The following is a 14,417-nucleotide window of genomic DNA, read 5'->3' as shown; positions in this document are numbered from 1 at the left end:
CGAGCCCGGAGAGCACAGCCACTGGCGACCACACGCATACATATTAGTAGTAACCACAAGGAAACCACAGCATTTCGCGCGCTCGCACTCTCTCTCTCTCTCTCTCTCTCTCTCTCTCTCTCTCTCTCTCACACACACACACACACACAGACATCCTCCGTCCCGTCTCGTCTGTCCTGCAGCGGCTGTGTGTTGCAGACATTTGCAACTGTCTCATATCACACTGGAAGACACAGCGTGCCAGCGCAAGAGTGCGTAAAAGTTATACTCTGAATTTGTCACACGAGGCGTCTCTTGCGGCAAAGCCAGCAGCCTTGCGCCTCTCTGCACAGGCTACACAATGCATGTTATAAAGTAAAACACATTTGTTTAACCGGACATTTCGCCACATCGCCCACCACATGATCGTGAAGCGTCCGGACCGTGCTCACAAAGTGTCGAGCCACGTCTCTCGTGAGAACCACCGGTGATAGCGACCAACATCAACGACATCTACCTCCTCTGCCCCCCCTCCCCCCAAACCTCCCCTTTCTAATTTTCCCGTCAAATATTGTCTGCTGGCCTCTGGACTGGGTGACCAAGACCAAAGTCCGACCCTGTTTACGTGCGCCGCTGGGTGAAGAAGAAACCGGAGGGGGTGGAGAGAGAGAGAGGGAGAGAGAGAGAGAGAGAGAGAGAAGGAGGGCGGGAGGGGGAGAGAGAGAGAGAGAGGGAGACGGAGAGGGAGAGAGAGACTGCAATATCATTTGTGAATCCCTCTCACAGTGCTGCAGATAGGGGCTGCCAACACATGCGGCGCGTCTGCAGGTGAGGGAACAGGCTGAATATGCTGGACACACTGAGGAATTCAACCACCGTTTCCTAAAAAGAAAAAAAAACGCGCCGGATTTACGTTTTTGAAAAAGTTTTTTCGCTTGATTTTTTCTAAAAAAAAAAAAACCCACACACAACCTTTATTTTTTTAAAAGGAGGTTGTGCATTGTGGAGTTGGGAGGAGAGAGAACTATACCTCTTGTCTGGGGGTTTTGCAAGTGACTTGGAGAGAAGGAAGAAGGAAGAGAGAGCGCGGATAGGCAAAACCGGACAGGTACCATTTTTCGCTTCACATTCGCATCCGCAAGAACGGAGTTGACAGGCTCCGCGCAGCCAACACACACGTACACACACACACACACACACACACTCTCTCTCTCTCTCTCTCTCGCCGTATGATGAGTTTGGAAACTGCGCGGGCATTTAAATGATCCTCTGACATATGTGGACATATCATCGGACAGGGGGATATTGCAGCCTCACCTCCTCCCCACGAAAAGGAGAAACTGTGAGTAAAAAAACCCGCGCGATGTGGACTGACTATACTTTCTGGTGATATGATGTTCGGACTATGACATTTTGGCTTTTACGCGCATGAAATTCGCAGATTTGTGGCACCATCCAGAGCGCACGGAGCCTCTCTGGTGTGTGCGTGTGCGCGCGCGCGTATGTGTGTCTTTTTTTTTTTTTTTTCTTTTTTGAACACCGTTGCGGTTTTTGTTGCACTAAAACAAGGAAAGAGCAACTAACATCCAGTTGGTGGAGGTTGGAAAAGCAGGGGTAGGAGAGCAGGAAAGCCCGTGCACTTGCTGCTTTTCACTGCAGCAGGAGCGATGTAGGGAAGTCGTCCGGAGGATGAAGTCTCACACATCCCGAAACCGAGGGCTTTGCTCTTAATGAAAACGATATTTCTTTCCCTCAATCGGACTTTCCATTAGTGATTAAATTATTTTTTTGGACATTTTCCCCCCAAAATCTAAGTGGACATTTTCCAGGGAAGAACAATGAGGACTACTGGTGCAGTGGACTATTTGTACTATTGCATGCTCATCCTGCAGCTTGTGCATCAGCCCGCTGCCAAGCAAGTGCTCCGGTACCGTTTAGCTGAGGAGGGACCCGCCGATGTGAGAGTAGGAAACGTAGCCGCCGACCTGGGCATCGTTGCCGGGTCCGGCGAGGTGACATTCACGCTCGAATCAGGCTCTGATTTTTTCAAAATAGATAATATAACAGGTGAGCTCACCACCAACGAGAGGCGGATAGACCGTGAAAAATTACAGCAGTGCCAAATGATATTTGATGAGAACGAGTGTTTTATAGATTTCGAAGTGTCAGTCATCGGACCGGCCCAGAGCTGGGTCGATCTGTTCGAGGGAAAAGTCATCATATTAGATATAAATGATAACACCCCGTCTTTCCCTTCCCCTGTCCTGACACTGTCTGTGGAGGAAAACAGACCCATTGGAACCCTTTATCTGCTGCCCACTGCCACAGACAGAGATTTTGGCAGAAATGGAATAGAGAGATATGAGCTTATCCAGGACAATGGGGAGAACTCAAGGCGCTTGGGTTCTTCTGGGGATTCATACTCGGGAAAGAGGAGGTTTGATGAAGGCGCGAGCAGGAGCAGTGTCTTTGAACTGCAAGTTGCTGACACTACTGATGGAGAGAAACAGCCTCAACTCATCATTAAAGGGGCCCTTGATAGGGAACAGAGAGACTCCTATGAGCTCACGCTGCGTGTTAGGGATGGAGGAGATCCCCCTCGCTCTTCCCAGGCCATTCTGAGGGTGATGATCACTGATGTGAATGACAACAGCCCTCGGTTTGAGAAGAGCGTGTACGAAGCCGACCTACCAGAAAACAGCTCCCCTGGTGCCCCCATACTCCAGCTCAAAGCGGCTGATGCAGACGTCGGGGTTAATGGTCAAATAGAATATGTGTTTGGGGCAGCCACAGAGTCAGTAAGGAGGCTGCTGAGGTTGGATGAGAGCACAGGGTGGCTGAGTGTGTTGCACCGCATTGACCGTGAAGAAGTGAGCCAACTGAGGTTCACAGTAATGGCCCGTGACCGAGGCCAGCCACCCAAAATGGACAAGGCCACTGTGGTGTTGAACATCAAGGATGAGAACGACAACGTCCCTGCTATAGAGATAAGGAAAATTGGACGCATTTTCTTAAAAGATGGTGTAGCCAATGTGGCTGAGGATGTGGTGGTAGACACACCCATTGCCTTAGTTCAAGTGTCAGACCGTGACCAGGGAGAGAATGGCATAGTGACCTGCACAGTGGTAGGGGATGTGCCCTTTCAGCTCAAACCAGCCAGTGAAATGGAGGGAGAGCAGAATAAAAAGAAATATTTCCTCCACACGTCTGCACCCCTGGACTATGAGGCCACACAGGAATACAATGTGGTCATCGTGGCTGTGGACTCTGGAAGCCCAAGTCTGGCAAGTAATAACTCTCTTATCGTCAAAGTGGGCGACACTAATGACAACCCTCCTATCTTTAGCCAGAATGTAGTAGAGGTGTCGTTTCCAGAAAACAATGCCCCTGGCGAGAGGGTGACAACAGTAGCAGCCATCGACGCAGATAGTGGGAAGAACGCTGAAATAGCCTATTCCCTTGACTCATCAGTAAATGGGATTTTCTCTATCGATGCAGACAGTGGAGACATCCGAGTAAACACCATTCTGGATAGAGAGCAAACGGAGCGCTACGAATTCAAAGTGATAGCCAAAGATAAGGGCATAAACACCCTTCAAGGTTCTGCAACAGTGGTTGTCCTTGTGGCCGATAAGAATGACAACGAACCAAAGTTCATGCAGGATGTGTTCACCTTCTATGTCAAAGAAAACCTTGAGCCAAACAGCCCAGTTGGCATGGTTACAGTCATCGACGCAGATAAAGGCCAAAATGCAGAGATGAGTCTCTACATAGAAGAAGAGGAGGATATCTTTTCTATTGAGAATGACACTGGGACTATTTTCTCCACTCTATCCTTTGACCGAGAGCAAAAAACAACATACACCTTCCGTGTTAAAGCTGTGGATGGCGGTGACCCTCCCAGATCCGCCACCGCCACAGTTTCACTTTTTGTCATGGATGAAAATGACAACGCACCAACGGTCACTTTCCCAATAAACAGCTCCTACACCCTTCTTCCTCCCTCCAGTAACATCAGAACAGTAGTCAGAACTGTCATAGCCACTGATACTGACACTGGCATCAATGCTGATCTGAACTACAGCATCATTGGGGGTAACCCTTTCAAGCTATTTGAGATTGATGGTGGCACTGGGGTCATCTCACTGGTGGGGAAGCTGGAGCAGAAGCATTATGGCCTCCACAGACTGGTGGTCCAGGTGAACGACAGAGGGCAGCCTTCACAGAGCACCACCACACTGGTTCATGTGTATGTTAATGAGACTCTTTCTAATTCCACAGTCGTGGAGGCCCAGGTGGCAAAAAGCCTGAGTACGTCTCTCAACACCAACATTGCCGGTGACCCCAACTATGATCTAAGCAAACAAAGGTTAAGCATTGTAATCGGAGTAGTTTCAGGCATCATGACAGTAATTCTCATTATTCTTGTTGTTGTCATGGCCCGTTATTGCCGACCCAAGAATAAGAATGGCTACGAAGCTGGCAAAAAGGATCATGAAGATTTCTTCACACCACAGCAACATGACAAATCAAAGAAACCCAAGAAAGATAAGAAGAAACAGAAGTCTAAACAGCCACTCTACAGCAGCATTGTCACTGTAGAGGCCTCCAAACCCAATGGGCAGCGCTATGACGGCGTCAACGAGAAGCTGTCAGACAGTCCAGGCATGGGCCGCTACCGCTCAGTCAACGGAGGGCCCGGGAGCCCAGATTTGGCCCGGCACTACAAGTCCAGTTCGCCACTCCCCACTGTCCAACTTCACCCGCAGTCGCCAACAGCTGGAAAAAAGCACCAGGCAGTTCAGGACCTGCCCCCTGCCAATACCTTTGTTGGCACCGGAGATAACATTTCCCTTGGATCTGACCACTGCTCTGAATACAGCAGTCAAACTATCAACAAGTACAACAAACAGGTAAGAAGACACGTCTCCATGTTTTTTTATTTCCCCTCCACTACTCTTAAATGTCTTCTGTTTCTTCCTCTTAGTGTTCTCTCTACCATAATGCTTTCTGACAGGGCTAGTCTCAGTAGTCTTGTTGCCTTTATGGTGCTAATGTGTGTCAAGTTAGTGGTATTGATCTGTTTTGGTTTGGAGTGCCATTCACATGTAATATTGAAAAAGGAAAAGAAAGGTTTAGATTAGCTTAAGGAAGGGGTATTGTTACCACTCGACCAACTTTTTCACTTTTATCTTGGCGTGTGTTGAGGCTGCCTTTTCCGTCAGGGGTGTCACAACTACTAACCTTGGCAAATGTGTGTCGGAGTGCTCCAGACAGCTCACATAAGGCTTTGGTTTGCAGTTATTTTATCCCAGAGGGGAGCGTGGCAGGGGCCGTCTACACTCCCCCCTTAGCCATGTCAAGCCCTGCCCTGCCCTCTGTCTGTGACAAGGCTACCTTTTCTTCTTGAGAAAGGGAGAGAGAGAAAAAAAAACAAAAGTAGACAGGAGAGAAAGGTAGACGTAGGTTGAATGCAGCACAAACATGGCTTTGTAAGGCTTGTGAGTCAGTTTTACAGTCTCAGCTTGAGTAGGAACATCTGGCCAGGAGGTTATATTAACATTCTTCCGCTCTTTGGGGTCTGCATCAATTCATTGACCTAGCAGTGAAATTGGACATTTTTATATCACCTCCCATATTGTGCCTTGGTTTCTTTTACTCCCTTATCTTTTCCCCTCATACATAAATGTCTGCCATCTTCTACTTGCTTTTCCTCTCTTCTACTCTCACCCACCCTTCAGCTAGTCCTCCCTTCTGTTTTTTTTTTTTTTTTTGTTGCTTCTCTTCCCTTTTCCATTTCGCTAACTCTTTTCTTCCATTTGTAGCGCTGGGGAAAAAAAGGTGTAGGTGGCATGATGTGATATTCAAATTCCAGGAAATGTGTGCTTTTATCAGTTCAGTCTTTATATTTCCTTTGGCTGTTTTTGCATTGTTAGGTGCAACAACAGCGAGAAACAGAGTTAATACATAATGAAGTCAGCAGATTTGCGTTTTCAGGAAAAAGAACACTGTTGTTTTATGTGTTTTCTATGGCAGTCTAATGAATTATTGATCTTTCTTTTACTTGGTGTCAGCAGCTACTCCTTTAGAATTCTGGAGTGCTGTTCTCTGCCAGAACACAGCTGGATTGTTTCTTTTTTTCCTCTTCATTTTCTGTTTTTGTTTTCCTCTCGCTGTCTCAGTGTTCATGTTTTTATACTCTATGCCCAATGTCGCCTTTCCCCCCTCTTAAACTCTCGTTTGGCCATGTGTAGTACATCCTTACATGCATTGCATCCACCCTTGCTGGCTGTTTTCCCTCTGTATTCCCTTTTTCTCTCTCACTGTTTTCAGCCTCCGCCACATCATACCCCTTACAATGGTGCTCTCTGCCTTGGCTTCTTTCTTGCAGTGGTTTCTTTTTTAATCTCCACTCTCATCTCTCTATATCCCTCTCCCCTCCCTCATGCTGTTTCTCTGCTCAAATCATTTCACTCCCCTTTTTCCTCTCTCTCTCTTCTCTTTCCCTGCTCTGTCTCTAACAGCTTCTAATATGGTGTATTCACTGAGCTGCTTCCCAGAGTGTGAGGAGTGCTGTTGCTTTCGGATGTCTCCTGCATAATTAAAAGGGCACTCTATTTGCTGCTGCGGCAGCAGCATGTATTGTGTGTCACTATGCTCCACTTATATAATTATTTATTTACTCACTACATTAATGCTGCAGTAACTTTTATGGAGTGTGCGTTTGTTAGAATACAGTGTCTTGGACAAAACTGAATCTGCACTGAACATAAAGAGTATTTTCTTGTGATTTGGAGTGCTCAGTTTGAAACTCAAATTGCAATAAAATAGTAAAGAAAGTATTAATCAGCCTCCTGGGCAATATCATCCATGTTTACTATGTGGTGTAGCCTGTTAAGGTTTAATACACAATAGCCAGCTGATATTCAAATAGCCTTTTATATCCCATGGGCTCTGTAAATACTCACAGTTGATACAGTCAGCTCAGGTGAATAGGACGTAATTTAATGGCTGCACAAGAGAGCTAATTGAGGAGAAGGTGTGTGTTTATGTGCTCCAATTATGGCATTAAACAGTAACCTCTATATTAGATTAAGTAGTGAAGCGGTCATGCTCTTGATTTTAGGGACGCTGCATCTAAAAATATTCTGTTGTCAGGTAAATGCCACTACAGCTAAAGACATAATAAAACACTCAAGGACACTTGTGTGTTTCAGTCGAGGGAACAATTTTTTCAAACTGTGGATTAGTGATAGAAAATGATGATATCAAAGAATACCATTAGCATAAGATATTTATTTTGTTTGTATTTTTCATAGAAAGTAAGGTGCTATTTTACTTCCTTGAAATTTAGTGGCAGTTTACATTTAGATTTAACCCTTTTAAGATTTATGACAAGTAATGATAAGGGGATAATTTTCATTGTGTGTGTTTTCTCTTTCTCACACACACACACACACACACACACACACACACACACAAAATAGGCATGTACACGCCCTCACCCACAAACCCTTCTCTTTTACCACTCCCTCTCTTTTTTTGTCCATCTGTGGGAAGAGATAGAGACAGGCACAAGAAAGACAGCCCTGTTAGCAGTATAGAGAATGGCCCCTACTGTTTCACAAGGGACTCGGGGTCGGGTGGAAAAGATGGAGAGAGACAGACGGGGAGGGAGAGAGAGAATAGTGCTGACCATTGACTGTAATCTCTGAGGTATCGGGTTCTGTCTTTTTTTTTCCTTTCCTCCTCTCTCCTCGCCTACCTGATCATGCAATAACTGCGCAGGCAACCTGCTCTGGCAGGTAACCAGGCAACTGAGGGAGTTTATCGGTGAGGTGAGCCCTTCTTTTTAGCCCATCAGACATTTAAACAGTCATTAAGCTGAGCTAACTGTGAGGGAGAAGCCAGCGTGTCACCTAGCAGCTGTTGAGGGCTTGAACAGGAGGGGCAACAGACCTGACATTTCGGCTCTTCCTGTAACTCTACTGATTGCAGCCTTTGTTATTCATATTGTTCCCCCCTAACATTATGCTCAGCCTATCTACTCTTTACATACCTGGGCCCAATCCTTGCATCTGTAGGCTGATGAGTGGTGTATGCACTTAACAGAACACTTAACTTTATTACTTTTGGCAGTAGCTTCTGTTCCATCCAGTGCCAGAACATAAATGCTGTCCAACCATAATGTAGTGAGGAATGAAATCACTTAGCCATCGAATTAGCACAAGCCATCAGCTTTTGTTTTATCATCGCACTTCAAAGCGCCACTCGTGCCCAGGTGGATCACTTTTAATCAGTGGTGATCCACAGCAGCTTGTATTCTGCTCTCTCGCAGCGTTAGCCCCCCGAGGGCAAGCAAAAGCAACCCCCCCTTCCCTCCTACTTATTCCAGGTTATCTCGCCTCAGGGGCCGACTGCAGCGAGCATAACCGGACGCTGCCCTTAACCCGGCCACGGCGTTCACCTCCCGCGCTCAGGCCAGCTGTTCCTCCCCTGCCTTCTCTTAGCCCTCTGCCTGCATGAGCCCAATACATCTGCGGAGCCTCTGATTTGCATAGGGCAAATCCTTACCCCCCACCACCACCACCTCCCTCACACGCTCTCAACATAGGACAAACAATATCACCATGCAAATGGAGGTCACCTGGATGGTGTTTGTAGCCAAAACATAGGATGTGATTGCCCTTCAGGCCTCAGGCAGATCAGGAAACCAATATGGAAATGTAGTACTTTGCCTCTGGCCTCATTTGTTTTAACCTACAAAATGTAGCTGCCTAAACACCTATGAAAAGCCGCAACTGACCTAATTGAAACTCGCAAAGCCTCAATGACCCTACACTTCAAGTGTCTCCAGTTTTATATTAAAACAGGAGGATTAAGCCATTGTCCGGACTTTTGTGTGCCTTCTTTTTTTCTTTAGCATTCATCACCACATGCAGGCACCAGAGTCCCTCGATGCAGTTTGTGTGATTTTATCTGTGAAACTGTTTAGGCAGTCAGTCACTCATTGAGCTCAATAAGGTAATTACTTGATAAGAGGTTCCACAGGAGCTTTTCACATGTTTGGTCATTCCCCCCCCCCCCAAACCCTCCCTGTTGTTGCTGATACGGGCCAGCTTATTTCTTGAGGAAGCAGAGGAAAGTGGCTGCTGTTGCACTGCAACTTTTCCTCATTTTCTGAAAGAGTCGGTGGCGAAGTCGTGCAACCAATCAGCTGACAATTACATCAGAAGGAGAAAATATGGGATATAGCAACTTTCGATGCCAAAGGTGAAAAAAACACAATCTGGAAATCTTGCATTTAGTAAGAAATGAGATTATGTGCAATGAGCTGGTTTGTTTACTGCCACATTATTATTAGCGCTCGTCCTTTGTGTGGTGCTGTGTACCGCCGACTGTGGCTAATTTTATCAAAATTGTTTTGGATCTATTAAGGCTTAATTCAATCTATGGCTGCTCGGGCTTTTGTTGTTTATGTTCTGAAAGGAAAATGGAAAGGGGTAAGAGTGCACAGTAATACTCATGAAATTGCAGCGGGCAGCATTTTCTGGTATAATTTGGTTTGGTGATTTGAATGCATTCGCTCTAAGGCAATTACTAATCTAAGGATTAGACTTACCTGATACGCAGGCAGAAATGGTGGAGACTGAGAGGGAAAGTCAGGGAGATATTGCTATAGCCGGCTGCCACAGATTCTGCTATATTACTCTGCATAATATGTTAATACTGAGGCCCCCCACCCTCCACTTCCTCTACCTATAGGGGAAAGTGTGAAAAGTATTTCTGTCTCTTTGTCTTCTGTTCCCTCTCCCCTCCTCTCTACATACAGTGAATGTGGAAGTGAGCTCAGTTGTCCTTGCATGAAAATAAATAGTCATGATTGAATAAGCTCCGGACTCATCTGCAACATTTGTCATGATAAGGTGCCGAAAGACAGAGGAAGGGGGTGGGGTGGGGGATGGGGGGTGGCGAGGGAAGAAATAGACAAGAAATTTAAGCCGCACGCCACCTTGATTGCTCTCCACGCCACTGATTGTAAGTGGCAGTGTCGAGGATGCCACCTTCTTCTCACCGCTCCTTTCAATTTGATGTCATCGAAAAATGGAATTTCATTTCATACTCGGCAGTGATCGCATTAGATAGGGGCTCACTGGGATAAAGCCGATTCATATTTGCAGATTTGCCTTTCCTGTGGCACTATCAATCAACTGCGCGCGCACGGCCATATTGCAGACTTGTGGCAAATTGTTAGCAGGAGTTTGTGCAGTAAATTGACTTTTTACAAGGTTCCCAAGGTCTATGATATGCGAAGCTAGCCTTGTTGTTTTCTCTATAGCTTGTCCTCTTGTACCGACTCCAGAAGCTAGAACCAGCTAAATGTGAGCATCATTTAGCTGCTGATGCACAGCCCTTGGGAATAGCTCCCCGTCGATGAGCTGGATCACAACATGGATCAGACGTAAAGGCTTGTTTGTGAGACTAATAGGCAAAACAATGGTGTTTTGTTTACTCTGACACTGTACCTCATCAAAATTGCAAAAATGTCAGAACCAGCCACGGAATAAAGTGTTTTTTTGTTGCTGTTTTGCAGGAAAGGTCACAGGTCATTTGTTCTCTTGATGTTGATTCAAACAGGTGGCCGAAGGGCCTTTGCGTTTGTCCTTTTTCCCGCCGGATTCTCTGATGAGCAAAGTTTCTGCTTCAGTGTATCTCTCCTTCTGTTTGTGTTCATTTCTCGCCCGCTGTGGAGAGGTAATGTCACGATGAATCAGATGAATCACTTGCTGTCAGCGTTGGTTCACGCGGGTCCGAGGATGTCAAGGGAACTGCCGAGGTGTGGATGGGGGAGGGTGTCAGCGGCCCCCGCTGTCAGGTGGGGCAGCGATTTAAACCCCATCCAGTGACCTGCCACGTTGTCAAACGCGGCCTTCGTGAAGACGAACCAGACTCGTGTTGATCCATAATTTAACCCCCCCCCACCAAGTGCCACCTTTTGCTCCACTGGTCCAACTGTAGAGCTCCTCGGCGCAAAATGAACTTGTTTATTAAGCCACGCTGACAGGTGAAGAAAAAGACACTATATCTGACATGTTAGATGGGTAGGTGAGTGTGTCTACACAATGGTGTTGACAGGGGGAAAGTTAACAAGTTCAACGGTGTAATTGGAGTGTATTTAATAGGTACCACCTTCACCCCAGGTTCAGGTTCACATTGATTTTTTTTTAAGGCTCTGACAGACGTGCACCTGTTCTCTCTCTCTTCGCACATACTCCCCCATTTTGTCTTTGACCTTCCTCCTCTTTTGTATTAAAAAACTGCTAAAATATTAAGATGCACTGAGATCTCCTGACTGCCTAAGACACATTAAGAATTGTCCCGGATAAATAATGCATCCAAAAGCTTTGCGATTTTTTTCTCATTCAAAGAATATATCTTTTTATTAACAGGCTGCAGTCATACATATTTGCTAAGCAGCAGAGTATAATGGATATGACTTCAGCTGGGAAGGGGAGGGATAGGACAGCTTGACTGCTTCTATTAGCCCTGTTTTGGTGCGGCTCCCACCATGTGGCCCCCAAATGAGATTATATGTGTATGAAACAGGAGGTAGAGCACTCACCGACCATCCATCAAAGCCTGGGGGGACCTGTGTGAAAGTTTGTGCATGTGTACTCAGCAGGTACACTCGCTGTGTTGACGTGTACGTGCGCGAGGGTGTGATAAAGCGTGCCAGGGCGTACAGTACGAGCTGCATGTGAGTTTGTGTGCGTTTGTGTATCCTGTGAGGGCTAGGAGAGGGGAGCAAACGGGGCCTCCACAGTTCAGCCTCTCCATCATCCTGCGCGGCAGGCGCACACGCGCCGCGACATGCCTGAGAGGGTTTCAATATCCTGTGTGTGTGAGTGTGTTTGTGTGGCAGTGCTGCTGTGTTTACCCAAGGAATGCAGTTCATTATATTTGTATGTGTGTCTAGTTATTACATATACTCTCCACACACACGCACACATGCGTACAGAGGCAGATGGAGCCTGAAGGCTGGAGCAATGCTTTATCTTCACCTGTTAAAAACCCCACAACAAGCTAGAGTAGTCTGTGAAGCGATGCCTTCTCGTCACTTTCGGCAATCACATGTGCCCTCGAGCAAGGCACTGGGAGCTCCCTCGCCCCAGCTGGGCTTACTTATTGGACACCGCAGTGACTAAGATGTGCACTTTAACCCAATTCAACTTGGACGTGCACACGCCACCTGTGTTAAACTCTGTAGATGTGTGCAAAAAAAAAAAGGATAAAAAAGAAGCAGAAATATTCATTAGCAAAACGCTGGCAGGGGCAGGAGGAGCCCCTGTATCGATGAGGCCTAACCTGGCAGAGAGCAGGCTATTAGCCAGGCCCGATAAATCTTGTCAGAGGCTGGAGGAGTCTGCCTGCCTGCTGAAGAGTGAAGGTCACGGGGCAGCTGGAGTTACGAGCGGCCTCGCAAGGTAGCTGCTATCAAATCAGCTGAAATATGAAGTCCGAGCCGGGCCTTTTTTGAAAATGCAAATTTTTTCAATTTGCCTCTTTTCTTGTTGCGTTCTGTCCTCCGCTCCCTCTTTTAGCATGCAGCACACAGTGATTAAATTAAAATGTGAATAAGGTTACAGCCTTGGTATTGTTTGTGATCACCAGATGATGACAGATGTGCACTGACAGCACATGAGACTTTCTACAGATCATTGATTTATTGAATTCTCTTGAAACATTTTCAGTACTGTTGTGCATCTTACATCTACTCCTAAATGATTTGCTGTCATATGTCACATATATATATAGCGAGGGAGGACGGAGAACCCTCTAGAAATCCTTAATAGGACAGAAGGTAAACTGAACTCCCTGTAAGTTGAGACAAATCCATCCTTTCCATCTATGCTGAGAGATTCTTGTGCGACAGAATCTTGGATATATTTAGAGCTGAAACAATTAATCAATTTATCATTTCAGTCAAGCTGAGATGCCAAAAAGGTCTCTAGCATCAGATTCTATCACACTAAACTCAACATCTTTGGGTGTTTTGGCCAATGCTGAGACAAAACTAGACATTTGAATGCGTTATCTTGGGCCCCACGGAATGATGATGGACATAATTTTCTATTTCCTGCCATTTATACACTGAACAAACAGCAGATTAATAAAGAAAATAAGACCTCAGATCTACTGATAATGAAAATAATTGCTGGTTGCAGCCTTACAGTTCTCTTGTGATGGAATAATCCAAACTTACTGGGAGGTTTCTGTGTGTTACTGAAGCAATTTCATAAAACACAACTTTATAACAAATGAGCTCATGTATATAAACTAAAACTAAAGTCCCTCTGCAAGTGAGGAGCCACCAGACATGACCTGATGTAGTTGGTGTTGCACTTCAGTGGCAAATTTCAAACAAATTTGTGATTAATCAAATTATCTGGACCCAAATGATGTGAAGATAACTTGGGGCTTTTGGGGCCTCTGGGCAGTTGCCTGCTTTGCCTGATTGGTAATCCAGTCTTTTACATTAGATTAAATTAATTGATTAGTTTAATTACTTGCTATTGGAAATAATGGTTAGTTGCACCCCTAATGATACTACACGCCATGATTTCAAGACTAAATCGTAATAACAAAACTTGTTGAGATGAAAAGTTTTGTTGTTTAGTAGAGTTGTATATTGTGCTGTCAGACCAAATGTATTATATACAATCTGACACCAGTCCTCATATGCTGTAAATTCCCATAGGCCCGCCATGTTGGAAACTGCAATATAAAGTGGAGATGACTGTAATGCTGGCTTTAGTCAGACAAATTCTACTGTGGATTGAGGAGCTCCAGACATTTAATATGGTTTCAGGTATTGATTTGCGGCACCTTGCCCTATAGCCTGTTTATTATCTCGCTTTGGTTTCACCTTTTACTCTTTTTTTCTCACAGTATCTCAGGAGATGAAGTCCTCCTCCTTATTTCTCCCTCCCTCTCTCTCTCTCTCCTTCTCTCTCTCTTTCCTCTCTTCCCCAGCAACAGTGTTCTGAGTAACAACTACAAATAGTCAATCAAACTGGCCAGTGGTGAGGGAAAAAAGCGTTGGCGGCCATTTTGGGTTTGTGAATGAGTGGGTGAGCTCAGGTGCTCGGAAAAATGGTGTGTTTAAAGCTGCAGGTTTTGCTCAGTTATGGGGCAGTGCGGGTGGGGTGGGGATTGTAATCAAGACTAAGAGACTGATCTTTGTCATGGTTCATTTACCCTGAGTTGGTCCGGTGCAACACTTGGGACACAACAGCCAATTGTAAATTACAGAGTAGGTTCATTGGTGAGAAGTGCCTTGAGGGTGGGGAGCTAGCCCACAGAGGGGGGTGGGGGTGGGGAGCTGAGGATAGGGAATGTTGTTACATTTGTTGCCGTTTGGTTCTAGGTTGATGAGG

General features: G+C 45.8%; 1 protein-coding gene across 4 annotated transcripts in view; it reads left to right on the top strand.

Moving 5' to 3' along the window:
• The first annotated feature begins 545 nt into the window (after window positions 1-545).
• Window positions 546-14,417, top strand: part of pcdh7b (protocadherin 7b) — a 107,462-nt gene continuing 93,590 nt past the window's right edge. For all 4 annotated transcript variants that reach the window (XM_018696445.2, XM_018696444.2, XM_018696449.2 and 1 more), the window contains exon 1: window positions 546-4,892. In XM_018696445.2, coding sequence (XP_018551961.1) covers window positions 1,818-4,892 — 3,075 coding nt within the window. In that variant the 5' untranslated portion in view covers window positions 546-1,817. The remainder of the gene's footprint in view (window positions 4,893-14,417) is intronic.

The sequence above is a fragment of the Lates calcarifer genome, linkage group LG14 (assembly GCF_001640805.2).
Source record: "Lates calcarifer isolate ASB-BC8 linkage group LG14, TLL_Latcal_v3, whole genome shotgun sequence".
Lineage (NCBI taxonomy): Eukaryota > Metazoa > Chordata > Actinopteri > Centropomidae > Lates > Lates calcarifer.
This window is presented reverse-complemented; position numbering and strand designations above follow the sequence as displayed.